The sequence below is a fragment of the Delphinus delphis genome, chromosome 7 (assembly GCF_949987515.2).
Source record: "Delphinus delphis chromosome 7, mDelDel1.2, whole genome shotgun sequence".
Lineage (NCBI taxonomy): Eukaryota > Metazoa > Chordata > Mammalia > Artiodactyla > Delphinidae > Delphinus > Delphinus delphis.
In genome coordinates, this window is record NC_082689.1 from 4,870,555 (window position 1) to 4,898,130 (window position 27,576).

A 27,576-nucleotide genomic window follows, 5' to 3' on the forward strand; every position below is an offset into this window, starting at 1 on the left:
GGTTGTCTTTTCGTCTTGTTTATGGTTTCCTTTGCTGTGCAAAAGCTTTGAAGTTTCATTAGGTCCCATTTGTTTATTTTTGTTTTTATTTCCATTACTCTAGGAGGTGGATCAAAAAAGATCTTGCTGTGATTTATGTCAAAGAGTGTTCTTCCTATGTTTTCCTCTAAGAGTTTTATAGTGTCTAGTCCTACATTTAGGTCTCTAATCCATTTTGAGTTTATTTTTGTGTATGGTATTAGGGAGTGTTCTAATTTCATGCTTTTACATGTAGCTGTCCAGTTTTCCCAGCACCACTTACTGAAGAGACTGTCTTTTCTCCATTGTATATCCTTGCCTCCTCTGTCATAGATTAGTTGACCATAAGTGTGTGGGTTTATCTCTGGGCTTTCTACCTTGTTCCATTGATCTATGTTTCTGTGCCAGTACCATATTGTCTTGATTACTGTAACTTTGTAGTATAGTCTGAAGACAGGGAGTCTGATTCCTCCAGCTCTGTTTTTTTCCCTCAAGACTGCTTTGGCTATTTGGGGTCTTTTGTGTCTCCATACAAATTTTAAGATTTTTCGTTCTAGTTCCATAAAAAATGTCATTGGTAATTTGATAGGGATTGCATTGAATCTGTAGATTGCTTTGGGTAGTAGAGTCATTTTCACAATATTGATTCTTCCAATCCAAGAACATGGTATATCTCTCCATGTATTTGTATCATCTTTAATTTCTTTCATCAGTGTCATAGTTTTCTGCATACAGGTCTTTTGTCCATTCATTTTAAATTGTAAGTATAAGAAAATGATCGTTCTTAATTTAGGTGATAGCATTTTCTTTTTTAAAAAATTTATTTTATTTATTTTTTCATTTATTTTTGGCTGCATTGGGTCTTTGTTGCTGCACGCGGGCTTTCTCTAGTTGTGGAGGCTACTCCTTGTTGTGCACGGGCTTCTCATTGTGGTGGCTTCTCTTGTTGTGGAGCACGGGCTCTAGGCGCGCGGGCTTCAGTAGTTGTGGCTCGCAGGCTCTATAGCACTGGCTCGGTAGTTGTAGCATACAGGCTTAGTTGCTCCGCCGCATGTGGGATCTTCCCGGACCAGGGATCAACCTGTGTCCCTTGCATTGGCAGGTGGATTCTTAACCTCTGCGCCACCAGGGAAGTCCCAAGGTGACAGCATTTTCTCCCATTCTGTGTAGAACTACTGTTCTTCTGCAGAAAAGAACTACTAAAATCGAGTCCGATGAGGGCCAGGGCAGTGAGAAATTCATGGAAGGAAGATCCTTATTTCCATCAGGAGCACCAAGGATCCCCAGGTGGACAGAGAGTTTCTGGCTTTTCAGGCAGCATAAATACTGATGATACACTTTAGCCTTTACTTTCTGAACAAAGATGCCACAAAGGTAAGGAATATCCAGCGCTAGAACCTCTGTGCTCAGCTAAGAGACTGGGAAGGGCGTGGGGGCTCCCTTTCGGACTTGGCTGGGCGACGGCTCAGAAGTGCATCTGGGGAGCTCTGACCCCTCCCTCGGTGGGGTTCAGGCCAGGCCCTCGGGGGCCACGGTGGACAGAGGCTTCTGGTCTACCGTGCTGATGAAAGATCAGCGGACAGACGTGCCCAGGGGCTTGTAAGAGGCACCGTGAAAGGTGTGGGCAGCACACGGCTTCCACTGGCTCACCTCCACCTGCCCTCCAACGCCCTCAGAGGCAGGCCTGGGCGGTGGCAGCAGTAGTTCTCACACCCTTTGGCTTCTGGTTGGGTCTGGTCAAGGAGGTGGTGGCATGAGACCAGAGGCAGGGAGGAGAGTGAGGTTAGGTGCCTCCCCTGTGCCCCCTCACCCTTTGGGTCACTGGGGTGGCACATGTCCCTCTGTTGAAGGACACAGCTCCTGATGGAGACCTCCCCCAGACACCGCCTTCTCTGGGTCCTCATAACCGGCCCCTCCTTTCCCCATCACCCCACTGGGAGTCTGCACCATCCCTATAGCTCTTCCCACACCGTGCCCACACCTCTGTAGATAGTCCCTGTGGAAAATTCCTATCAACGACCCAGTTGAGGGTGCCATGTTTTTCCCGGGACCCTGACTGAAATAGCTGAATTTTATTTTTCTTATACTCTAAAGAGATTTGAGTCTAGTCATCTGTTCCAATGGGGTATATCAAAAACTACACAATCCACCTACTTTATGGACACCATCTAGAGAACTTTTTGCATCTGCAATTGCGACTTTCCAGCACGAGGTCAAACAAAAGAGAATATACTGGTAATAACAAGTCATAGTGCTTTGCAGGAAAAAGAAATATTTTTTTACCATCAAAATGAAACAGCCCTCTAAAAATATACAACTAGCTTTCATTTCAAGAAGAGAAGGCTTAGTGTTGATGGTTCCCACAATACACTTTGATTAATAAGAGTTGCTAAGAGTACTAAAAAACATTGTATATCATTGAATCGAAAATGATCTCAATTGAACGATGCCTTCTGACTTCAGGGATGCGAAAATGTGAAGAAAAGAAAAACAGTGTGTCTTGGATACAATCAATACAGCCTGTCTCCGAAAAACGACTCATTTATAGGTCGGCAGGTAACCTTTCCTCCGGAAAAATGATACGTTCTCTTTTTATCGAGAACTTGTCTTATTTTCTGTTGGAAAGACGTCACACTGTGGCATCACAGAGACAGTCCTCTGAACTACAAAGTGAGGCCCGGCTTCCTCTCTAATCATTAGTGTTGAACTTCTGAACACACACAACCACCACTCATCGTTCATGCCTGAGATGCTGTTGTGGTTTCTAAATTGGGTGTTTCTTTGGTGGCCGGGAGTCTGTCTTTCTGTCTGCATCACTGCCTCAGCAGTAAGGCCCTTTAATGAAAGGGTCTCTGGTTGGTTTGGGGTTGAGGATATGACTCAGCCTCGTCACAGGCTATTGCTTGGAGCACACAGTACAACCTCAGTAACTCAGGCGGTGGAAGATGGAAACATCTCAGGCGTCCGACAAGCTTACAGTCACTTGGCAAGTTTTCTGCAAACTCACTGGATGACCGGGATGCTGATTTGAACCCGCAGCCCGATTAAACACGCAACCACTACTGATTTACTTTCAGTCTGTATCTTACTCACACAGCTTTCACTATGTCAGTAGGTGGGTGGGATGATTAGAATGTGTAAAATGTGTGTAATGTAGTGAAGGGTGGACTTGATCCCCAGTTTCTACCAAGTGGCAGACACTTTTGAAAAACGTCATTGGTTGGAAACACATGACAGACACGGTACGATATTTATCCGTGAAATGGGCATGAGGCCTTTCCATAGAGCAAATCTTACTCTTCCCCTGGGTATGTGGGGCACAGGTTCCCCACCCTGCTGAGAGGCCATGCATCTTCCTGGCTTTACCTCAGTCCTTTTGTTGGTGGGGTGTGGCCATCTATGCATGGCTGGGGGCTTTTTGCTGAAGTTGTTGGAAGGTGTCTCATCAATGCTTGGCATCTGTGGCCGATTTCTTTTCCAAAGGGGAAGGTCAGTGGTGTCTGGGTGGGTGCTTTGATCCATAATCATTATTTTTCACCACTGCTGATATAATAGAATCACCCTCATTTATCATAACAGGAGAGAATGGGTTTTTATTGGCTAAACTTGTTAGCAGGGAGCTATGGGAAGCAAAATGGTAAGAAATGTGGTGAAGAAGGGCTTTCAGACTCCTCCCTGCCACCGTGGGAGCCCCAGCAAGCTCCCTGACACTCTGAACCCCAGTCTCCTCGTTATAAATGAAAACGCCACCAACCAACTCACAGGATTACGGGAAATGACACAGAGCGTGTACTGTAAACTCTGTTCCTTCCCCGCTAACATATACGTTGTGGGTCTACGGGCTCATCTTTCGATATTAGGAGGGAACAGGCACTTTCTTTAACAGTGAGACTTACAGTTTGAACAAAAGAGTATTCAGAAAAAGTGTGGCAGAAATAGAGAAAAAGGGTATCAGTTATGAGGGTATTTCTAGCGTATATGGAATCCTTGTTGAAACCAGATTCTTTTACTACTTTTGGTCTCACCAATGATTATTCATGTTATACAACCATGTTTGGGAATTTTAATTTTCCTCTGAAGTATCTGTTTAACTTGTTTATTGAAACTACATTAATTTCACCTCCCACAATGTGTGTGTACGTGTGCATGCGTGTGTATCTCTACTTGCATCCATGGAATAAAAGAACACAAGTCCATCAGAAGGGGCCGCTTCTGAAAGATCCCATCGGGCCATCGCTGAGAGTAAAACCCGACTTCAACAAGTCAAAGGAGAAGCAAGACAAACTGTGTCAGCGGGAATACTAATTCAGCTCACAAAACAAAAAGAGTGACGGACGCTAACAGAAGGGGCGTTTATCATCACACGTCGCTGAAAGTCAGCATCGGAGTGGCTGTCGCACTAGAGTTAAGTCTACCGGTGTCAGGGGAGATTCCTAAGTTAGGAGGCGCCGATCTTTTTTGGAGGAAGACAACATGGCACAGCTCGGCTGGAGCAGACACCTCGACCCCAGGTTGCCGGGGTCGGGGAAGACCAAACAACTTGACCAGATGTCACGAAGGGGACACCAGCGGCACCATCGACCAGGCCACAACCGCCAGGAGGTAAGACAGCTGCTGTGGTTGAACAGTCTCGAGAATCAGTGAGTGAAGAGAGGGTCCCCTAGCACCGCCTCGTTAGCAAAAAGCACACGCACTGACCTGCGTTATTGTGCATGTGTGGTTCTGAGGATCAATGATTCCACAAATGAGAAAAAGTAAAAATCGATTTTCAGGAACGCGGACTCTGGCCCTGAGGTCCCGGGAGGCCTTACCGTCAGCAGTGCCTGAGAGGCCATCGGCTTTGAAGTTGCTGGTACTTTTCTTCCTCCGATGCTTCTTTCTGTTGGCGTGAGGGGAGGGGGGCGGGTCGAGCTTGGGGCTGGTGGTGCTGGAGATGCTTGGGCTGGAGCACACGGAGTCACCGAGCCCCGTGTCTGCCACCGGACCGGAAAAGGCAAAAGAACGCAAAGGTCAACACTTACAAAGTAGACTTCGCACAAGTACTACAGCAACGTTCCTCCAGTGCCACATCACGCTCCGCAAATAACCCCTGGGCCGGAGGCCCAGAGCATCCCGTGTCAGAGGTCACAGCGCCCCTGCAGTTCAAAGGCAGGCTCTCCTCTTGGCGTCATCCTTACGCTCTGGAGAATTTAAAGTTCTCTCTCTCTCTCTTTTTTATTTTTTAGGCCTGTGCTTCTCCAACTTTTTTTTTTTTAATTTTTACTGGAGTCTAGTTGATTTAAAATGTTGTTAGTTTCCGCTGCACAGCGAAGTGAGTCAGTTATACATACACATATATACACTCTTTTTTAGATTCTTTTCCCATACAGGTCATTACAGAGTACTGAGTAGAGTTCCCTGTGCTCTACAGCAGGTCCTTATTAGTTATCTATTTTATATATAGTAGTGTGTATATGTCAATCCCAATCTCCCAATTTATCCCTCCTCCCTTCCCCCCCGATAACCACAGTTTGTTTTCTACATCTGTGACCCTATTTCTGTCTTGTAAATAAGCATTCGTACCATTTTTTTTTGATTCCACATATAAGCAGTATCCTATGATACTTCTTTCTCTGTCTTACTTATAAAGTTCTCTATTTTGCATAATTGGAGTTCTGGAAAAGGAAAGCGGGAGGTGGGAAGCTTTTTCCTTATTTTTCTCTTCCCATAATTACTGTGATATATTAGGAATGAAGTAAAGACTCTTAGGAATACACGTGAAAGTGTCATCTTAAATGGGGTTGATTCCGTGTGTGTACACACAAGATAAAGGCATTCCTGATTCTCTGTCCTCTACCCCCAACGTTATGTATGGCTGTACGTTAGTTTATTAGTAGTGAAAATCGGCATGCCACCTCCCTCTCTCACTGATGTCCAGCAATAGGGTTGGATTCACAGAAGCTACTTACAAAATTTTAAAACCAGTGCACAAACGTGATCATTCACTGGAAGTGAAACTCTCAATTTATTATGTCTGTTTTTACTTTATCAGAGAGAAGAACAGAATGCATGAAAACACCTGAAATGAACATGAAATTCAACAGAACGGAAAAGTACCCAGAGAAAGTGATGGGGGAACACCATCTAAACACCTCCAAAGTTCTAAGAATTCTGTATTTCATGATTCAGCGTCTTTGTAACTCAAAAGACAGAACGTTCTGTGCGATATATTTCATTCATTCAACAAATATTTTTTGAGCGCCTACTGTGGGCCACCACTTTTCCAGATGTTTGGGATCCATCACTGAGAAAGACAGATAAAGGTTCCCGTCTGAGTGGCACTGACACAGTAGTGGGGCCACAACCCACAGCTCATCACGAGGTGGTGAGAGCTGGAGAGGGAAAAGGAGGGCGCGAAGGGTGGACACTGGGGAGGCGGCAGCACGGTGAGGGGGAGTTGCCATTTTAAATGACAGGGTGGGTCTCACTGAGAAAGTGACGCGTGAGGCAATAGTTGAAGATGGTAAAGGCGTGAGAAGGTGAATGTGCACCTCGGGGAGGAGGAAGTTGTCAGAACCTGGCCCGAACACCAGGTGTGCGCGCCTGGTGTGTTCCAGAAGCAGAGGGGGGTGCCAGTGGCCGGGGCCAGTTGAGGATGGGAGACTCACAGCAAATGGCACTGGAGAGAGGAAGGGGCTTGGCCACTATCTAGAGCCCTGGCTTTTACTCTGGGGGAAATGAGGAGCCTGGCAGGATTTTCAACAGAAGGATGACATGATTTCAAATATAAAGATACTCGAAATCAAAATGAATTTAAAATCTTTTCATTTTCTGATGCTCTAGGACATTTTATCATGTACTGAGAACTGTCAAAGAACACAGTATCTTTTTAGCTACAAATATGGTTCCAGGAATGCCCTAGGATGCAAATTCCTGATATCCTAAGACCAGTGATCCCATCCCATCTCTGCACGGTCAGAAGGACCAACCTTCTTTCCATATCCCCGTCACCTGTGGAGCAAAGGCCTCTGGGAGCCTGTCCTGGGAGGGGTGTGAAGAGTCAACCCACGGCTCCTGCAGGAGAACCTGCCTCATGGAGTCTGGGGCTCCAGGTTGCATCTTTATCCACAAAGTGGCCATTTATTCTGCATTCTCTTTCCAACTTCCCACCTGCTCTCCACCGAAGCCACACTCAACCTGGGTCCGATCCTTACCCCCCAGGCCTGGACGGTACAGCTAACTGCAGGAGGGCTCTCTCCTGCTGGCTTGCCACCTTTTAAGTTGTCCCAGTCTTCCGCAATACGAATCTTCTAAAAGTGGCAATTCTTACATACATTTTTTTAAAAAATGCTAGATCCTACTGAATATCAGATGAAAGCTGTAGGCATCCCAGAAAAAGAAAAAAAAAAGGCTAGTCTAGTTAATACTTGTGCGCAATTTCAGAGGGTTCAGAAGCTGCCTGATGTTGCTAAGAGGTCCAGGGACCCCAAGACCACTGGCTGATCGTAAAGCAACCCTTTCACATGTTAGTCAATGCTCAAACCTTACAATGAATATTTTTGTACATTTCAAGTATTTGCTGCCCAGGTTTCAAAAGTCTTCACCCTCTGACTGCATCCTCTCTGACTCTGAAGTGTTAAGAACCCATCCTGTGCCGGGTGTGGTGACAGGCCATGGGGAAACAATGGTCCCAATGACCCTCCAATCGCGGAGGCAGATGAGGGGCGCAGGCAGAGACAGCTGCCCTCTGCTGCAGCACGGCTGGCGTTTCATTATTTCACTCTGTCCCTCAGGTGTCCCCTCAATTCAATGCACAATGTTCATTCCCAACTACGCCTCTTAATCCTTATGTCACAATCTCTCCCAAGCTAACATTTCTCATCTCTGAACCCCTACTGATCCTAGAGCTGGCGCTTCCTGCCCTTGGCCGTCTGTCCGTTACCTGGATGTAGCTGGCATGGTTGTTTCCCAGGGCAGCTAAAGGTGCTCACCCCCGTCCTGAGCCGCCCGATGCTGGGCACGCCGTGGATGCAGCATTATAATAGGGACACCTGGGTCCCTTCCATCATCCAGCAGTTCTTTAAGGTGGGTACCAATATCTCTTTTTAAGATGCTCAGAATATATACATAAGCTATACGGTCATATAGCAGGCTTCCGTATATGTGAGGTGGCTCTATTTCTGGGTTCTCTATTCTTCTCCAATAATCTGTTCACCTATCTGTGTTCTATCAGCACACGGTCCTGAACGCTACGGCACTTTAGTCATCTCGGTAGCTCATAAGGTAGGGCAAGTCCCCACACTTCGTTATTCTTCACAATTGTCTTAGGTCTTGTTGGCTGTTCTGAGCACACAACTTTGTGTATTCATCCAAATCGATGGAAAAGATATTCAACAAGGTGAGGTCAAGACAGAGCCTTGAATCTTCACTCACCAATCCACAACCAGAAGCTCTGTTGAGTGATCACTGAGCAGGACCTGGGGACATCGTACTGTCTGTGCATCCAGCTCAGACACCTGTGAACTTGCCTATGAAGAAACTACGGTACGGCCTTGTCAAACACTGTTGACAGCTAGACGGGTACCCAACTTACAGATATGTCTGCCAATGTAAAAACAAGAAAGGGAAATCCATATAATACTTCTCCTCCTTAATGAACTATCTCTGTTCAATTAAGTCACTGTTTCCTTTTCTATACGCACACAAAGCACAGAGTATTACCAATCTAATTCAGAATCCGACCTGGGCTGGATTTTAAACTCACTGGTTTAGGGCTCAGAATTCAGCATTTTGGAAACCAAAATGGCAGGCGCCTGTTTCTAGGCAGCTCCCCTCACCCCTTCCGACTGCAGGAAACTTTCCGCAAAGTAACTGACAGGGACACGGCAATCTCATTTCCAAGGTTTCTGAGTATGTAATTGAGGGGGAGATTCCTGACTCGCTCGAAGAAAGTAGCTAAGTGCCAGTCTCGAGAAGGAACTACTTGCAAGTGGTGACACCCACCTTCCCCTAAGGGACCATCAGAGCCAAGCTCACCTGCATCCTTTACAGCCTTCCTTTCTGGGAGCCCATCCTCAACACCAGTGGCTCTATCCCCACGTGGCTCCATGTTTCCAGTAACCCGCCGGCTCACCACTGGGAACCCTCACCCAGCGACATCTGGAAACGTCTGGAGACATTCTTAGTTATCAGACCGAGCAGGGTCGGGGTGCCACAGGCATCAAGTGGGCACAAGCCTGAGACGCTGAACACACCCTACAACACATAGCACAGCCCTGCCGCGGAAAACCGTCCTGCCCGAAACGTCAGTAGTGAGAAACCTGTGGACTCGGAAGGGCTCTTCCATTCTTCTTCAACCTCTCAGACTCCTCCTCCAGAATCCTGTTCTGTGAGGGCTGGGGGCAATGTTCCTCACACCAGAGACCCTCCCGAAGGCTCCCTTTCCCTGGAGCTACCCTGGCTCTCCCCCAGGACACATCTCCCCCTGCACCACAAAGCACGCAGGTGGGCGGGGCGTCCTCCCAGCCCCGCGCTGCTGCTTGCAGACCACTCTTTCTCCCCCCAAGTCCTGGCCCCTCTGAAGCCTGTGCCCTGGGATCGCGCTCGCTCCCCAAGACCCCAGGTCCCACCCCTTCACTGCCCGTTTCAGGAGCAGATCACCCACCCTGACCTGTGATCACGTCCGGCGCCTCCTGGGCACTCCCTCCAGCATCCTGGCCTCTGGGCCCCTCCCAGGTGACCTCGTGAAGCTCTTTCCTCCCCTCTGCCACCGCATCCGCTGCTCTCCTGGTCCGGACCCGGGCCCGCCTGCTGTAGGAACCGGCCCCTTTGGGTTCTATTCCCCGCCCCCGCCCCCCATGCCCAGTCTGCCCAGCTCACCCACACCGGGGCCTCAGGTCCCATCTACCGGCCCCATCGGTCTTCACCGACTAACATCCACCTCACGTTCCATTTCTCTCCCTACCCCGCGGGACGACATCACAGGCACTGCTCTTGCAGATTTCAGCCTCCATGCCCCCTGCCTCTACCTCTCCTGACCACAGCCCCCAGCATGACTGATGATTTCCACCCCTACCTGTGCCGCACCAGGACTCAGGCCCGGGATGGAAGAGAACAGCACCATGCCAACTGCTTCCTCTACTGTGTGGCCCCTTTGTGGTGCTGGGGTGGGACAGGGGCCCAACCTCTGGCCTGTGCTTCGATCCACTGCATTCTGGAAGTAACTCCATCCCTCCCCCTCCAAGAGGCTCTATCACCCCTTCTCTACTCCCCTCAGACACCCTGCCCTGCATCCCACCCCCCTCGAGGACCCCCATTTTCATTTCACTGCAGACACAAAAAGAAACAATAAAAGCAGCAACCAGAAGAGGGCACCCCCCTTCCCGTCCCGGGTCCCCACGGACTCGGGGCCTCCTCGCCCCACCCTGTTGCCAAAGCAGCCCCTCCCCCGTGAACTGGCTTCCACCCGGCAGTTCGAACCCGCTCCTGCCTGCATTAAACGTGCTGCATCGCTGTAACATCGCCGCTCCTGACGAAACCCTGCCGTGACTCCAGGCCCTCACCCAGCCACCAACTGGCTTCTGCTCCTCCTTAAAGCAAAGCCCCTCAGAGCTGTCCTCCTCCTGGCTGCCTGTGCCAGGTGTCATCTGCCCGTGTCTGACCCGCCAGCCCGACACGCCCCTGCTGAGGCCCGGGAATCCCCACAGCCTCGTCCGTGGGCAGGTCCCAGCGGGATGGCGCCCGTCTCAGCAGCGTCCCACGTGGTTCCTGGCTCCCCCCCTGGCTGGGAAGACGCGGCGAGGCCTTACACTAGTTGGGTGGGAGGAAAACTAGGAAGCTGTGGGTCCTGGGATCCAAAGAATGATGGCCGGGAGAGGCCCCCATTCTGGCCCTCGTCCTCGGTCACCTCCTGTCCAGCCCTCCTTGCCTCCCTGGTGAGGCCGCCCTCACCACACGGTACACCCCATCAGCCGTGCCTTTGTCTCTTAGTTAACTGGACACCTTCTGAAGGCAGGAACGTTCTTCAAACCTCTTCACCAAGACAGAGCCTGAAACGTCCTGGGGATGAATGATCGGGGTTCCAGGCATGTCTGTGGAACTGAGTTTTATAAAGAGTTGATTCTCTCTTGCAGAGGCTTTAACACAGGTGGATGACACTGCTTTGGGTGTGTAACAGAGAATCACCTTTGCAACTTAGTTTTAAAAGTAACCACAAGCGGGCTTCCCTGGTGGTGCAGTTGTTAAGAATCTGCCTGCCAATGCAGGGGACACGGGTTCAAGCCCTGGTCTGGGAAAATCCCACCTGCCGCGGAGCAACTAAGCCTGTGCGCCACAACTACTGAGCCTGCGCTCGGAGTCCGCGATCCACAGCTACTGAAGCCCGCACGCCTAGAGCCCGTGCTCTGCAGCAAGAGAAGCCACTGCAATGAGTCGCCCCTACTCGCCGCAACTACAGAAAGCCCAGGAGCAGCAACGAAGATCCAATACAGCCAAAAGTAAAAATAAATAAAAAATAGATTTATAAAAAAAAAAGTAACCACAAGCATGCTTCTGTGTTAAACTGCAGTCAGTCGGGTAAGTTTCCAGCAGTCTGGAACCTATTTTTAGGTGAGCAACTAAGACGGTGGATAAAGTCTATTTACGTTTCCAAAGTATCTCCCTTAATAGCCCCCTCCATCGACCACACCCACCTCGTGGGTCCTCTGTGCTCTGGGGGCCAGCTCTGCCTAGGCACCTGGGTCACGTCAGAGACTAGAGGGTGAAAATCCCTGTCCCCGAGTTGATTCCGATGACTGAGAGGATGCCTATCTGATCAGAGGACGAAAAGGGGAATCAGATGTACGGCGAGCACACCAGCTGCCTGGATTTAAACATATGTACACAGAAGCGCCACCTGCGTGCAGAGAGAAGTGAGGTGAGGAACCGTCCTCACGTCCACTGTCACCAAGGCGAGCACAGGCAAGCCGGCCCCATGGCCTCCCTTGAGAAACAGGAATATGACCCTGGGACGGCTGCTCGGGCCACTACGACTCAGAGTGAGAGTGACAGAGAGCCAAGGTCAGGGGAAGGCCCAGGAGCGGGGCGGGGGAGGGAGAAGGGGAGGGAGAACAGAAGAACATGAGTCCTGCCCTGGCGCCTGGAGGAAGGGAGGGAGGAGGGAGGTGAGCTTTCAGGATGACACGGGTTGCCATCTCGTAATAAGAGCAATAATGATAATGATGAAATCAGGAAGCAGGACCAGCCCTGGTAAGCCCCACAAGTTCTTCCGCAGGCAAGGAGGAGCATGAATAAAGTAAGGGATATGCACCAGTCTCCTGGAGACCAAGAAGCATTTCCCATCCATGGCCTGGTTTGCTGCTCACAGGATCAAGGTACCGCCAAGAAAACCATCACTGCCCTGATGCAGAGACTTTCCAGGCCCTCCTGCAGGTGAGGCTGGAGCCCCGAGCGCCTCCCTTCCTGTGTCAGCACTCCACCACTGTGGTCCAGGCCCTGGACACGTGCTCCTAACGTTTTTGCTGGAGGTAGCCACTATGAGGTCAGGCGTCCCGGGGGCCGGGCTAAGGGGGTGGGAAAAACCAGATGCTCTGGGGTGGGGACAGTGGGAGCAGGCACAGCTCAAGGCTGGTCAGCTGGGCGAGGAAAGGCAACTGCCCCAAGCCAGGAGGGCCCACGATGCGAGGGGACCCGCACCAGGGCACAGAGGAGGAGGTCGGAGTGTGAGTCATGACAGAGGCCAGGGAGGGGCGGGGCCACGCGTGGTCAGGGAGGCCTGGAGGAGAGAGGGGCCCTGGTAGCCCTGACCGTTCTCGAGGATGGGGGTCACGTTGAGGAAGCTCTGGTTTCTAGCTAACTGGGTCCCAAGTCCCAGTGCCGGTATAGGAATGCCTGGCTTCTAGATTTGGAGAACTCCCTTCCAAGAGGAGTCATTTAAAATTCCCCTGGTTTAGGGCTTCCCTGGTGGCGCAGTGGTTGAGAGTCCGCCTGCCGATGCAGGGGACGCAGGTTCGTGCCCCGGTCCGGGAAGATCCCACATGCCGCGGAGCGGCTGGGCCCGTGAGCTATGGCCGCTGAGCCTGCGTGTCCGGAGTCTGTGCTCCGCAACGGGAGAGGCCACAACAGTGAGAGGCCCGCGTGCCGGAAAAAAAAAAAAAAAAAAAATTCCCCTGGTTTAAAATATGAGCAATCAAAACGCACCAGGCGTCTGTGCTGTGCTTTTCCATTTCCAACAGACTCCGCTTGCCTGACGAGGTATCCTTCAAACTGAAGAGGCCCCAAAAGCCCAGCCCCAGACACTGAAAACGAGCCCACAGAACGCAGTACAAATAACGCATCTTATTCTGTATCAACTACTGGGCGTCGGGGCAGACAGTACCGTCGACAGCCTTAAATACGGGAGGGCACGTGCAGAGAGCAGGGGAGCGGGGGGGGACGCCGAAAGGAGAAAGCCATGCCAAATTGAAAGAGGCAAGCGCCTCATTACGCCCCCTCTAAACCGGCTCTGATGAGGGACCGGAGCCCCCAAGACGAGGCGCCGAGCCGGGACAGGCCGGTCCACCACCGTCCCGAGCGCTCAATGTCGGCCATTAGTTCTTCCCAATCGGGCGTCAATGTTCAACGCACACCCCAAAAAATATATAATACGAGCAATAACGATAACAATCTGCAGTGTCTCCGAGCTTCAGCACGTGACGTATGAGTCAAAGAAGCAGTTTCACTTTTCACTCGGAGAGCTGACAAGCATGACTGGAGGGGGAATAAAATAACATTCCGTTCGCATAAATATCAAGTAGCCTGCTTGCGCCTGCTGCGCCAGGAACGTATTCTCAGCCGTCATTCCGGCAGACAGGCCCAAGGACACTCATAACTTATTTTACAATCATTTAGTTTCAGCTCAAGTGGAAAACGTGACAACTTATCTCTGCTGACAAGATGCCATATCAAACCTTACAATTAACTCTCGTCCGATTATCTGCCCAGCCGATCATTAGCGGGGCCATCTTTGATGAACTGCTGCAGAGAGCATGCCTCGGTGATGGCCGTCAGCGCCAGGTGTGCGGATGGGTTTTCTGCTATCCCGGCTGATATTCAAATAGACCGGGCTCCACGCCTGTGATTCCCGTGGCCCTGCTTCTCTCAAGGGTCTCCAAACGTGTATGCCGGGGGAGGTGTCCTCCTGCACCTCGCTGGGAAGGAGCGGGGCATCCCTGCGACTGTCATGACCGCAACAACTACTGGCGTTCCTACCGCCATTGCACGTCCAACGTCCTTCCCCGATTCCTACTCTGGAGTGCATTTCAGGGAGCTGTGGACCCTCTGGAGGGATGTCTCCCTCCACTCTTCCGTACTGGGCTCGATTTGGAGAGTGGACACCCAGAATGTGCTGCAGGGAGCCCGCCACGCTATCTGGGGGAGCTGCCAGGAGTTCTGAGGGCAGGCTGATTGTTATTTCCTGTGTGCTGACGAAAGATAGGAATTGCTTTAAAATGCATGTTCACAAGAAGCCTGAATCTCTATTAAAAAAATAAAAAAAGGAAAAGGACCGACCGTGAATGCATATTAGCTCTCCTCTCTCTCACTTTCACATAGTCCCTAACTTACTCATCTGGCAGGATCAGGAACAATATATTACTAAAAATCTTTGTTTTTTGGTATTACAAGAATTCAAAATGATCAAAGACAGGGCTATTTGTCAGTGCCGGGCTGGGGTGGAGGGAATCAGCTGAGGGTTAAAACCTTCCAAAAACTCAAGATGGAGTCCCTGTAGGAGCTGGTTAATTAAAACCTATTCCCTTCAAGACAAAGCCAACAATATAAAGCTAATTTGGATCTTCACTAAGGGCTCTGTTCTTTCTGAAGCTCAGAGAGATGTGTGGGCTGGTAAATAAAGAACAGGCCACCTCTGCCATCCAAGGAAATCACAACATCCCGGCTGCTGTTAAAAGGTGAGTGTGAAGTGAAGTTCAAAACCTCACCCCTTCTCACAGTCCTTTTGACGGGAGCTTTCAACAGGAGGACGTTTACTTGAATCCCAATCTCTGAAGATGTTTCAGAGCCCGGCATATTGTCCGGTTCCCTTTGCAGCTAGCGGCGCTCACACAGAGGTACACGGTGTCAGAAGAAGGGGCAGCGGGGACACTGCGGGGGGCCCAGGAAGATGACAGGTGTTGGGGAAAAGGGAGAGACAACACAGTGTTAGACTGAGTTACAAAAGTGGGAGGCAAGGAATACAATAGGAGGGGCTAGAATGGAGAGGAAACATAGGGAGAAGTATTTCCTACCCGGGCTGTGTTCAGTTACACCCAGAGGTCTCTGTAAACGACGCTGGAATTGGTCTTCATTTACATGAAGCCCTTACTTACTGAAACATGTTTCTATGACAGCCTTAAAAAAAAAAAAAAAAAAAAAACCCACAAACTCTGATCGCTAATCAGGGTTTGGAGTTTCATTTTGAGGCAATGAAAAATGTTCTATGGTCGACTGTGGTGAAGGCTGCACGTTTCTGTGAACATACGAAAAGTACTGAATTGTAGACTTTAAATGGATGAAGTTTTGTGCTGTGAGTTTTAGCTCACTAAAGCTATTTTAAAACAAAAGAAAAGGGCGGGGGTCCATTGTGTTCAATGCTACAACGCCACCAAACAGGGAAGACAAAAGAAGGTAATGGGAGGGACCAGCAAATGCAGGTTCGGTGTCAGAGCAGGGGGTCCGGGTGGGGGGGGCGGTCGGACGACACTCAGAAACTTAAGCTAAGGCCGTTCACAAGACTTAGGTCACAAAGTTGAGTGTGGGGACTGGATGTGGCTCCCTGGGCCTCCAGACAGCCACCAGGACCTGGTTCCGGGTCTCAGAGAAGAGGTGGACCCTGGGATGTTCTGTCCTTCTCTGAGGGAGCCGTCCTGCCCTCCCGCGTGTCCTGTGCAGCAAGCACATGTCCAAGGGCGGAGCAGCCTCACTCCTCTCGTTTCCTCACATCCTCCCCGCTCCCTGAGCTACATCCGCCTCCGCTCTGGCCTCCTGGTGCACGCCGTTTCCTTGCACCCGGAATCACCTTGTCCCCGTCCCTTCTTGCCCGCTACAGCAGGCTCTGTGAGTGCGTCCGTGAGCCTCATGCCGGATGGTCAGCCTGTACTCATACCATCACCCGATCTGGGGAATGCAGGTCAGGACTGTATATTTCAGCGTCAAAAATTAAATTGTTCTCTGGCGGAATTTTAGCTGAATCAAGCGCACAAAGTTTAAATTAATCCAGTGTACTCCGAAAACGTGTACAGGCACTCTGAGCAGCACCGTTCGGTGGAAATGAAATCACTTCAAGAAATGCCTGCACCTCGTTTTACATAATCAGTCATAACCATTTCTCAAGTGGGGCGCTTACAGCTGCTCAATGACAAAGAGATTCTCTTTCACGTGGGAGGCTCCACTGGCTGAGCAGGTTGGGGAACGGCTGAGATGACTAGAAGAAAACTCAATTAGATAGAGAAGTTAATTAAATGCACGATCCCTCTTCGATAACGTAAATTTCCCATCTTTAGAAACCTAGCTGCTTCTATTAAAAGTCACTTGGAATCAAATTCCCAACTCCTGCACAGGAAATGGTCCTGTCTGAGGCAGGAAAGGCCAGCTTCAGTTCTGCAAGTCCCCAGCGGGCTCTGTCCAGGGTCCTGAATATGTTCACTTGGTTCCTTCTTCTCAAGGTACAGAAATGCATCAAAACAAGGCTGTTTCTTCATGACCCATCCCTGCTCTTACTCTACTGATATCACGTGGTTTGAGAAAGTAGAGCGATGGTGTCCCCAGCTTTAAGAAAACCTGACATACAGAAGCCCAGACTAAAACAGGAGGTCATTTGGTTGTGATACACCATCCCATTGCTCCAGGGTCAAGTGTCAAAAAGGTCAATAATCTAAAGAGTAGAGTGTGCTTCAGTGTGCTTAACTATTTCCCTAATGCTTAGACGGACTGAAAAATTCTGACCATAAATCAATACTTTTCATATATTTTCCATATTCGGAATTATTGCATGAGGGCAGTTTTCAAGGGATGTGGGCCCAAGAAAATGAGTATTCGTGGGGCTCGGGATACCTGATGCTAAACTGCTCCCAGAAGCTTTGTGCTCCCCCCACGGCAGTGTGCGAAGGCATCCAAACCATCACGTCCCTGAAGCCCAGGAGCTGATGCACATTCCAGCTCCTACCCTGACCATTTCCCGATGAAGAAGTCCATGGTCCTCAAGATGGACAACATCAAGGGGCCCAAGAGGGATGCAGATGGGGGGCAGGAAGAGAAGCACAGGACGAGTTCCTCAGAAGGAACTAGCACAGCTGTGGAATCAGAAAAGCAGTTCAGAATCCCACCTGGCTATGTGACTGGGTAGTTCATCTCTTTTGGCCTCAGTATCTCCACATGTAAAATGGGCAGGACAGCACCCCTGAACACCTGCCCTCGGCCTGCCGCAGCCCGGCCTCTCCTTCTCCATCCTGCCCAACACCGACTCCACCCTCCAGGTGTGCAGGCCAACAGCCCCGGGCCATCCTGACTCTTCTCCTCCTCTCACGTCCCACACCAGTCCAAGAGGACACACCACCACACAGGGCTTGGACCCTGTGCTCACTGTGGTACTGACCAACTGCCAGACAAATGGGTGGACAGACAGACCCACTCACCCCGTCAGGCTCTCTTCTAGAGCTGTAACAACGGAAGTAAATAAAACAAATCTCCTGTCCTAGAGAGCTGATGTCCTGGTGAGGGGATATCATCAATAAACACACACTAGACACAGACTCACACATTAGAGGGATGATGATAGATGCTGAGTGGACGGGTAATCTAGGTGGTCCTGGAGGGTCACTGACATGCTCTTAGCCTCCTTTAATCCTGAAGACCATGTAAACATGGCCACAAAGGGCAATCAAGTTTTTTAAAACAAGAGTCATCCACAAATAACAACTGCTGGTGAGGGTGTGGAGAAAAGGGAACCCTTCTGCACTGTTGGTGGGCATGTAAATTGGTGCAGCCACTGTGGAGGTTTCTCAAGAAACTAAAAATAGAACTACCATAGGAGCCAGCAATTCTAATCCTGGGTAGAATTTATTTAAAAAAATAAACAAACAAAAACCACTAATTCAAAAAGATACGTGCATCCCAATGTTTACAGCAGCACTATTTACAACTGCCAAGATATGGAAGCAACCTAAGTGTCCGTCGACAGATGAATGGATAAAGAAGGTGTGAGAAATCTATCTACCTCTATCTATACATCTAGATACCCACACAGTGGAATACTACTCAGCCATAAAAAAGAATGAAAATTTGCCATCTGCAACAACATGGATGGCCTTGGAGGATATTAGTGAAGGAAGTCAGACAGAGAAAAACAAATACTGGTATCACTTATATGTGGAGTCTAAAAAAACTAACTACTGAAGATAGTAAAAGAAACAGACTCGCAGATATAGAGAACAAACTAGTGGTTACCAGTGGGGAGAGGCAAGGGGGAGGGCAAGACGGGTAGGGGATTAAGAGGAACAAATTACTATGTATAAAATAAACTACAAGGGTAGATTGTACAGCACAGGGAACGCTGCCAATAGTTTGTAATAATTATAAATGAAATATAACCGTTAAAAATTGTGAATCACTATGTTGTATACCTGAACCTTACCTAATACTGGACATCAACTATGCCTCAATTGAAAAAAAAGAAAAAAGAATAACCATCCAATAAGTTGAAACTAAGGAATCTGAACACAGAACTGCAACACAAAAAACATATATTACTGATACCAAAAGAAGATTATAAATTTAGGGGGAAGTTCTGATAACTATTAGAGAGGATCTGGGACGTTCACGCTTAGACATCCCGAGATTAAAGCTGGACGAAGTACAGTGCCGACAGCAGACAGCTCACGGATTCCTGCCGGGGTGGGAGCCCAGGGCCAGACGACCCTCATCGTGAAGTCCTCCTGGCCCCTCTTCCCAGCTCCCACACAACACTGCACTCCTTTCATTGCCTTCTGAGTGCTGTGATTTGGCTCTGGGGATGCTTCCCTTATTTGGTGGTGTCCCTCTGAGTTTTAACTTCTTTACGTACGCTTAGCAGCCAGTAGGCACCAAACACCCAAAATAGATGCTCAGTAAAAAGTCTTCCAAAAAAAAAGAAACGCCAACACAAACTGCAGCGCGTGCACGCACACACACACACAAACAAAAAAATCCACAACAGACAAACAAACAAAAACCCCACATTTAAGGAAAGTCTTTGAATGCTGGAAGAAACAAAAATCCGTATATCTATCATTGTATATCTGTGACCTAGAGGTTTTAGATATTATTTAAATGCCAGCTGAAAAAATCTGCATTAAATACCCTCACAGTTTTGAGCCCTTTGTAGAATAAATGATTACCCTATGAAGACGATAAATTGTATCTTCTTTTAAAAAAGATCTAGATTTCCCTTGGGCATCATCACATGTCACGTTATGTTATGTTTCAACTCAACAGATGGCTTTTTTATTTTGGATGAAATCAAATGGTAATTTGCAAAATCATAGAAATAATATCTTCTCAACATTTAAAATGATACTTGAAAAACTTCTTGTTCTATGTCATCTCACTACTGTCTCCTAAACCGTGGGACAGGAGGTTTGATTGTGGTTCCCAAGCCTTTGTTGATGCTGGGTGGCACGCCAGTGAGAGATGGTATCAGGTGCCTCAAACGTCGGGCCGCTTGAAAGAGAGGCCCCACAAGTCTCAGAAACTCTATTCCTTTCCGTCACACCTGGGCCCTAACAATCGCCCCAGTCAGTGGATTGGAGGCTCCTGTGCGGGACTCCCTCCCACCTTGAGCCACTAAGCCCACGGCGGAGCTTTGAAGGGTTGGGTTCCATTGGTAATCCCCCCTCAGCGGTCTTGCACAGAAAGCCCTGGAGCTGGAGCAGGGCAACTGGCAACCACTGGGGACCAAAGGTGACAGAGCTCCCCACTTGGACGAGCATGACCTTGACGACATATTCAGAGAGCGTTTGCACGTGCGCACACAGACACCAGCCCACAAATAACCACCCGGCGCCTGCTTTGTGGGAAGCACTGTTTTAGGTCCTGGGAAAATAGCCGGACGATACTACGTGTTTAAAAAAACAGATCCAATTAACACTGCAAAAACCAAACAAATCCAACTGTAATTCTATACTGCATGTGTGGATGCAAGAGACACTCAGAATACATTTACCTAAATTTGCATTGTGAGCTGCCTTGGTCACCTGTTTCATACCTATACACCCTTCTAACAGAATAAACCTTTTTCATAAAAATATGGGACAACAACTCCATAGGTAAACGCGAGGATTTGTCCCATGAAAATCTTTTTTGGAAAAGTGTGAGATGATTTCTTTAACTGCCACCGAAAAGAGAATATTTCTCTTTCCTGCTGTTTTAGAATTTTGCTAACGTGCTGCTGATGACTAACGACTGTGCTACGTATTTTATGTAGATTCCAAGGCTGGGGTTAACCTCTAACTTCCTCTGCCTGAACGCTAGATGTATTCAACTCACTCATGTCTCCAACTAGCGGCAGCTGAGGGCTGGGGCTGAATTCATTTGAATAAAGAACTTGAGACATTCAGGTCGTCTGTACTTTGAATTCTGGAATCAGTCTCGTGTGGTATTAAGAAGATGAGGCCAATGACCTTTCACTTCTGATTACACTGTTAAAACAACTGCATTTAAAATACTGACCAGGTCACAAATACATATTAGGTAGGATGATAAAAGGTTCCCCAAGCCAGAGGGCAACTGAGTAGATCAGAGTGGGCTGTTTTGTTTCCACGCCAAACCTGTAGTTAAGATTTCTCCTTCTTTCGAAGGAGCCTGAGTGAGAGCTTCCTACATTTGGCAAGTTCTACATTCTGATGGTGCCAACACTGCCCAGTCCACGCAGGGAGTGGCAGGCTGGCACGGTGCCATGCAGCTGAAGCCCAAGATTCTGATCACCTAGGTTACAAGGATACTGCTGACTCTGTACCGGAAGAAAATGAGTAACTCTCATGGACAGTACCCATGAGGAACAAAGGCTGCACACATGGTACTCAGATGAGCCACCTTGACTAGGGTGACAGTCACCCTGCTTTGCCTGGTACAATCCCTGGTTATGCCTGTTTCCCAGCATAATTAGTAACATATGGTCACCACAACCTTAATCCCACTCTGCCATCATTTCTGAAAATGACAAAAAGAACAAAGTTCAAAGGAAATCTGATAATTATGGTTATTAAGCTTTGGGCAAGTAAGGTTTCCTGAAAGTCGAAAAGCCCCTCTAAAATCCTACCCTAGGACTTCCCTGGTGGCGCAGTGGTTGAGAGTCCGCCTGCCGATGCAGGGGACGCGGGTTCGTGCCCCGGTCCGGGAAGATCCCACGTGCCGCGGAGCGCCTGGGCCCGTGAGCCATGGCCGCTGAGCCTGCGCGTCCGGAGCCTGTGCTCCGCAGCGGGAGAGGCCACAACAGTGAGAGGCCCGCGTACCGCAAAAACAAAACAAAACAAAAACCTACCCTACTTTTTTGTGTTCTTTGCTATTGAATCTCATGATGATTTCATGTCAATCTCAAAAAACCAAAACAACAAACAAACAAAAAACACGCCTGGGACTTGTAAAAGCTGGAGAAGTTTGTTATGTGACAGATAATCATGTTAACTCGCCAGAAAATCTGTTGAATATTATACTTGGGATAGTTGTCCCTACTAATAACCCCATGGTTGAAGATACCATGAATAATATCTCCATTCAAAACCACAGACCAAAAATCATTTCATTTCTGAAGTGGTGTTTAAAGTACAGCCTTTTTCAGCAGTTTAATAATACTGGCCCTTTTTCAATGGTTTAATAATATTGTGGCCAAATGAGTGACTCTTATTTTGTCTTTTCCACAAAAATGAGAAATCGGAGTGTAACCTCTAAAATTAACGACGGTGTTCGAAAACTAAGATTAAATTACTTCTGACAAAAAGCGATGAATAATTTAGCCTTCACTCCAGAACATTCTTTTTAAAAAAGAACTGACTTCATTTGTACTCCTCTAATTTTGTCCTTTTAACTTCTAGCACTGTCTTGGAATTTGGGCTTTGTCCTGGCAAAAGTGAAATAAAACGCAATAAAATACAATAAAAAAGAAAGTGTCTGGAGATCCTGCGTTGGATCTGCTTTGAGTTCAAAGCATTTTCCTTATCGTGGCTAAAAATTTTGTCAATATAGTTCAATCAGATACTGGGGTGGATCTTTGGGGAAATTGCTGTAAAGTAAAATGAGAGATAAGATTGTGTTCCCAAACATAATAACTGACATTTTCCTCTTCTTCCTTAAGCAGAAGCCCAGCCCCCCTGTGGCCGGCACCAGGGTCGGGGAAGGATGCGGCGCCCCGGCCGAGGAGTGGAATCTGTCACCTGCTATCCATCCAAGGACCGCTCATCCCCATTCTTCCCACTGCTGCCTCTTGTCCCCTGGGGTGAGGTTAGAAGCAGTGACGCCCCACCAGCCTCCCCAAGCAGGACGAGGCCTCCTTGCTGCCTCCACGGTGCCCCTGCCCCCGTTCCTCAGGAATACATGTCTTTGCCTCTTCTCCCCTCCGCCCCTGCAGAAGGTTTCCGTCCGTCCATAATTTTCTCTCCAGCACACTCTCGCCAACTGTCCCCGCCCACACGGCCGGTGATGCGCTACAGCACAGCCGAGGCTGGGACCGGGCGGCCTCTCCAGCTCTTCACTGGGATTCTGTCACTTGCGAGGGTGGAGGAAACTCCGGGAATCCGAGGAGGGAGGGATTTTAGGGTCCCCTGAGCACAAGACTGGAAAGGCCATCTAGGTCCACTGGGGCTATAACCCCACGGTCACCCCGTTTCCCGCAGCCTCAGACTGCAGCGCAGATGCGTCCCGACCCTGAGCGGCTTTAACTAGCCATCACCTCACCCTCCATATCCCAGCAGCGAAGGGCTCTTGGGGGCAGTTTTGTTGCTGTTTTTAGTATCTTCTCTGATTTCCTGGCTCTGGCTCAGAAAAGGAAAAAATAGGCGTTACGTATTTTCTTCCATGAAATTCAAGTTCGTTTTCTAATCCTGGATCTCAGGACACTTTTTCACAGGTGAAGGCATCTCTTCTGTCTTTTCCAGAGGAACCGAGTCTGACCTTTAGAACTACAGTTGTCCGAGTTCCCAGAACATCCCGCAGGCCGCGGGGTGCATCTAGGGGGTGGGGTGCAGCATGGCTGGGCTCGCTCGGTTCTGCCAGGGTGTTTAGGTAGCTAGGACAGCTCAACGTGTTTCTGTCCTTATTTCATGAGGGTCAGTGGAAAATGGAGAAAAAGAAGATGTTGATATTCGTGAAAAGAGCTCGGCACTTATAAGCTTTGTGTGCAAGATGGGCACAAGGATGGATTCAGGAGGCGCACTCCAAGTGGCAAATCTACAGCCTTGGATGCTCAGGGGGTTTGGGCAGATCTGTTCTATTGTGAAGAAAGAGAACACAATGATGACATGGAGACACGGTGCAGAAAACTAGGCTGGGATGAGGCATAATTAGGAATTGCACAGTATCTTCTAGCTCTTTCGAAAAGCACAGCCCTGCCACCACTCTCTTCTGAAGTGTTACAGCCATTGTTCTTACAAATTCAACTTTTTTTTGGCCATGCCGTGGCGGCTTGCAGGGTCTTAGTTCCCTGACCGGCGATCGAACCCACGCCCCCTGCCAACGGAAGTGCGGAGTCCTAACCACTGGACTACCAGGGAATTCCCACAAATTCAACTTTAATACATGAAAGAAAATCAGTAACAAAATTATATACTTAAGTATCTGACTGTATCTGACTTCACATCTGGAAAGTCTCAGGAAGAAGCCTATTTGTTCAAGCCGTGCTTGTGTGGGCAGGAGACGGGGCCGGGCAGGACCGGGATTCAGAGCCTTGTTCTAGGTCCACGCAGATGAGAACATTCACTGACTATTAAACATTGCAATTTGCTCAATGCAACGAAATGAAATGCAATGAAACTGTGATTCATCCTCTACCGTGGACGCTTCACGCATGTGAATAATTCCACTTACTGCCGGTACAACGTCTGCTTTCCGGCACACAGGACAGGCCCCGCGCAGCTTCCCCATGACTCTACCCAGTTGCTCTGAATTGAATTGGGTCTCCTGGTATCTCTGTAACTGTCTCCCCTGTGTGGCAAGTGGCAGAATGGGGACAGGGACTCAGGCATCCTGACTTTGGTCTCTGTTTGCCCCACCAAGTCCCAGCTCCCCTTCTGCTCCCTGCCCCCAAAGCCTCAAATGCCCCCCCCCCCCCACCTGCTCTCCTCTTCTTGGCCTTGCCAATGCCAGTCAAGGACCACGCTTTTCTGATCAATTAAAGTTGCAAACTGAATTAAGTTTGCTACTAACGAAGTGCAAGTGGAAATTCTCAAATGTTCATGGCTTCATTTGTGTTTTTTCTAACTACAGAATTCATATTTGAAATAACTTTAAAAAATTTTTACATAAATAATAGGTATTCATTTCTGAAAGCTCAAAAGAGAACAAGGGGAAAATAGTTAAGATCTCGTATAACTCCCTCACCCCGCACTCTTTCCACCCAGGAGCCCTTTACACACACCCTGCCCAGCCCATCGACGCATAAAACACGTGATCCTGCCAGCTGTGTGACCTGGGGCCAGTTATTCAGACTCTCTAAGACTCAGTTTCCTCATTTAAAATGAGGATAAGAGCACTGCCACACAGAACTGTAACAGGTTTAATGAGCAATGTGTCTAAAGCACTGATCCAGGGCTACTGCAGGGCGGAGAGCATCAGTACATTACATAAGCCCGAGGGGAAGCTCACTGGGCAACCCGTTCTCAGCCCCGGGAACAGAGAGGTGAACTAGATGGAGTCCTCGCCCTTAACAAGCGTACATTCTAGTGGGGAAGATGACAGATGATAAAATCAACGAGTGAATTACAAAGGTTGGAAGGGGAGAGTGGTATGGAGGCAGTAAAGCGGGGAAGAGGGCTGTGGGCAATTTTAAGCTGGGAGACACAGAGGCCTCACAGACAAGGTGGTATCTGATGGGACATGAGGGCAGGGAGGCCATGTGCGCCTGGGGAGAGGTTCCCCAGCTCGGCATGGGACCAGGCCGCAGAGTGGGTGGGACCACACGAGGGTGACGCTGAAGCCGGTTCACAGCACGGTGACACCTACTGTTTACATGAACATCCTTCCAAGTTATTACACGGAAGGCAACATTTTCAGGGCTACGTGGCATCCCTTTGTGGGGCTTTACTGTAATTCATTTAACCAGTCCTCTGCTGCTCGTCACAGAGATGGTTTCCTATGCCTGGACTATTTTCAGATAGAGTAGAGAAACTTAACACATCTATAATTAAAGCCAGTTACGATGTAATCCAACTTTTGGAAATAAGTAAGAACACAGACATACGCACTGGAAGGGGACACATCCCCCAAACTAAAAGCTTAGGGTAGGAGTTTTTTTTGTTTTAACAGCAAAAAGCTTCTCTGCTTTTTTAATTTTTCTAAAATGTAACGTTTTATAATTAGGGAAAATGCAAAGTTATTATTGCAAAAAATGAAAGAAGGGATAAGGTAGTTAACCCACTTGCTAGAAGGAGGAAGAAAGGCTTCCTAGAGTAGGCTGAAGTATGCATAACTGACACCAATGGGATCCTCTGTGTTTTAGCCCCATGATGGACGGATGTCACATTCATTGACTGGTGAAACTTTTTACATAAGTATGTCTATCATCCAGGCTTCTAGAAATCAAAGAATTTTAAAAGTGAAAAACAGAGCATAATGAACACAGTGCTAAGGGAAAAAAATTAATATTGTTTGAAAGGACAAATAATTTCTTAAAAAAAAATTAACTGTCCAGGCACTTGTATTCACGTGATTTGATGACTAACACTTTGGTTTACAGTTTTGCCAGCGCCCTGGGAAGACAGACGTGAATAAAAACCGGGTGCTGGGGCTTCCCTGGTGGCGCAGTGGTTGAGAGTCCGCCTGCCGATGCAGGGGACACGGGTTCGTGCCCCAGTCCGGGAAGATCCCACATGCCACGGAGCGGCTGGGCCCGTGAGCCATGGCCGCTGGGCCTGCGCGTCCGGAGCCTGTGCTCCGCAACGGGAGAGGCCGCAGCAGTGAGAGGCCCGCGTACTCTGGGGGCCTGAACTGCATGTCTTGCTGGCGCTACCCCTGCCTTCTGATTGATGGGGGCCTTACGGGGCCCCAGACTTCAATTTCCCTCTGCGCCCTCACCATAAAGGCATCTTCGAAGGGAGACGGTGAGGTGGTGCTTCTGGGACATTTTGACATAGAAGGAAAACAGCCCTCAGACAGAAGATCTCTGAGGGCTGTTTCGGGGCGTGGACATGCTTATTTCACTTTCTGCATCAGTGCAAAGCTTGCTATGAAATGAACCAAGAGCCAACAGCTGGTTGCAAGGCGAGTTTCCCAATCTTGTAAAATTAAGCTTAAAATCCCACAGTACATTTTTCTGTTTTCTAATTACATGATACACAGAAAACATTTCCAAAGTAGCAATGCTTTATAATTTCAGAGTTCAGCTAGGGACTATATGCTTATAAACACTCTGAAATATAGAATGCCCGTGTGGAAAGGTAACTGGTATATGGTTGCAATCTTGGCTAAATGCTGCAGAGAGCAACTCGCACGTCAGAGCTGAGATCCTGAACTGCAACCGAGATGGAGAGATCAGGTGTGGGAACTGCGTAATGTATTTATCAATAATATCAAGCTCCCCAATACTATATTTTAAATTCAATTATAATTATTTCCTTGTAAATAAGTACACATTTTAAGAGATTCTGACGCAGACAAACATTTCCCTGCAAATGTAGTAAGATTTTAAAAATCCCACTGCAGAAATAATGTAGCAATTAAAATAGCATTTATAACAAAATATGTTTAAAATGTTTCTTCCTATAAAAGAGTAAAATTTTAAGTCATTTAAAATAACCATCTGTTTCCTCATGACATAAAATTTTTAGTATCATGTAATTAATATTAATATCACTTTCTGTTAATAACCTTATCTGTCAGATAATAAAGCAAAGATGTAAGGAAAGATATACTCATTGAAAGAAGTTTAAGAATGCAAAACCAAAGTAATGTACAAGTACTAAAGGAGTAAATACACAGAGGGTTTGATGATGACCCTGATCTGTACAAAGCTACCTGTCAGCCGTATCTATCAATCATCTCTCACCCTACCTACCTACCTACTTACCTATCTTATCCATCCATCCATCCAGCCACCCACCCACCCACCCCCCCATCTATCTCCCTATTTTTATCTCTATCTATCTATCTATCATCTATTACCCTATCTACCTACCTAATCTTATCTGTCCATTGGTCCATCCATCCAACCATCCACCCACAATCTCTCTCTATCCCTATCTATCTTTATCTATCTATGTCTATTAACTATCTATCTATCTATCATCTATCCACCTACCTATCTCCTTCTAACCATATTACAACCAATTGTATTTTTATAACCACTCCTCTGCTACATTTACTTCC

General features: G+C 48.2%; 1 protein-coding gene across 7 annotated transcripts in view; it reads right to left on the reverse strand.

Annotated features, from left to right (window-relative positions):
• The window catches only part of AGAP1 (ArfGAP with GTPase domain, ankyrin repeat and PH domain 1), a 557,152-nt gene that overhangs the window by 121,887 nt on the left and 407,689 nt on the right, over positions 1-27,576 (reverse strand). For 6 of the 7 annotated variants that reach the window (XM_060015878.1, XM_060015876.1, XM_060015874.1 and 3 more), the window contains one exon: positions 4,830-4,991. The exons of the other annotated variant lie outside the window; for it this stretch is intronic. In XM_060015878.1, the coding sequence (XP_059871861.1) occupies positions 4,830-4,991 (162 nt within the window). The remainder of the gene's footprint in view (positions 1-4,829; positions 4,992-27,576) is intronic. 7 annotated transcript variants of the gene reach the window in all.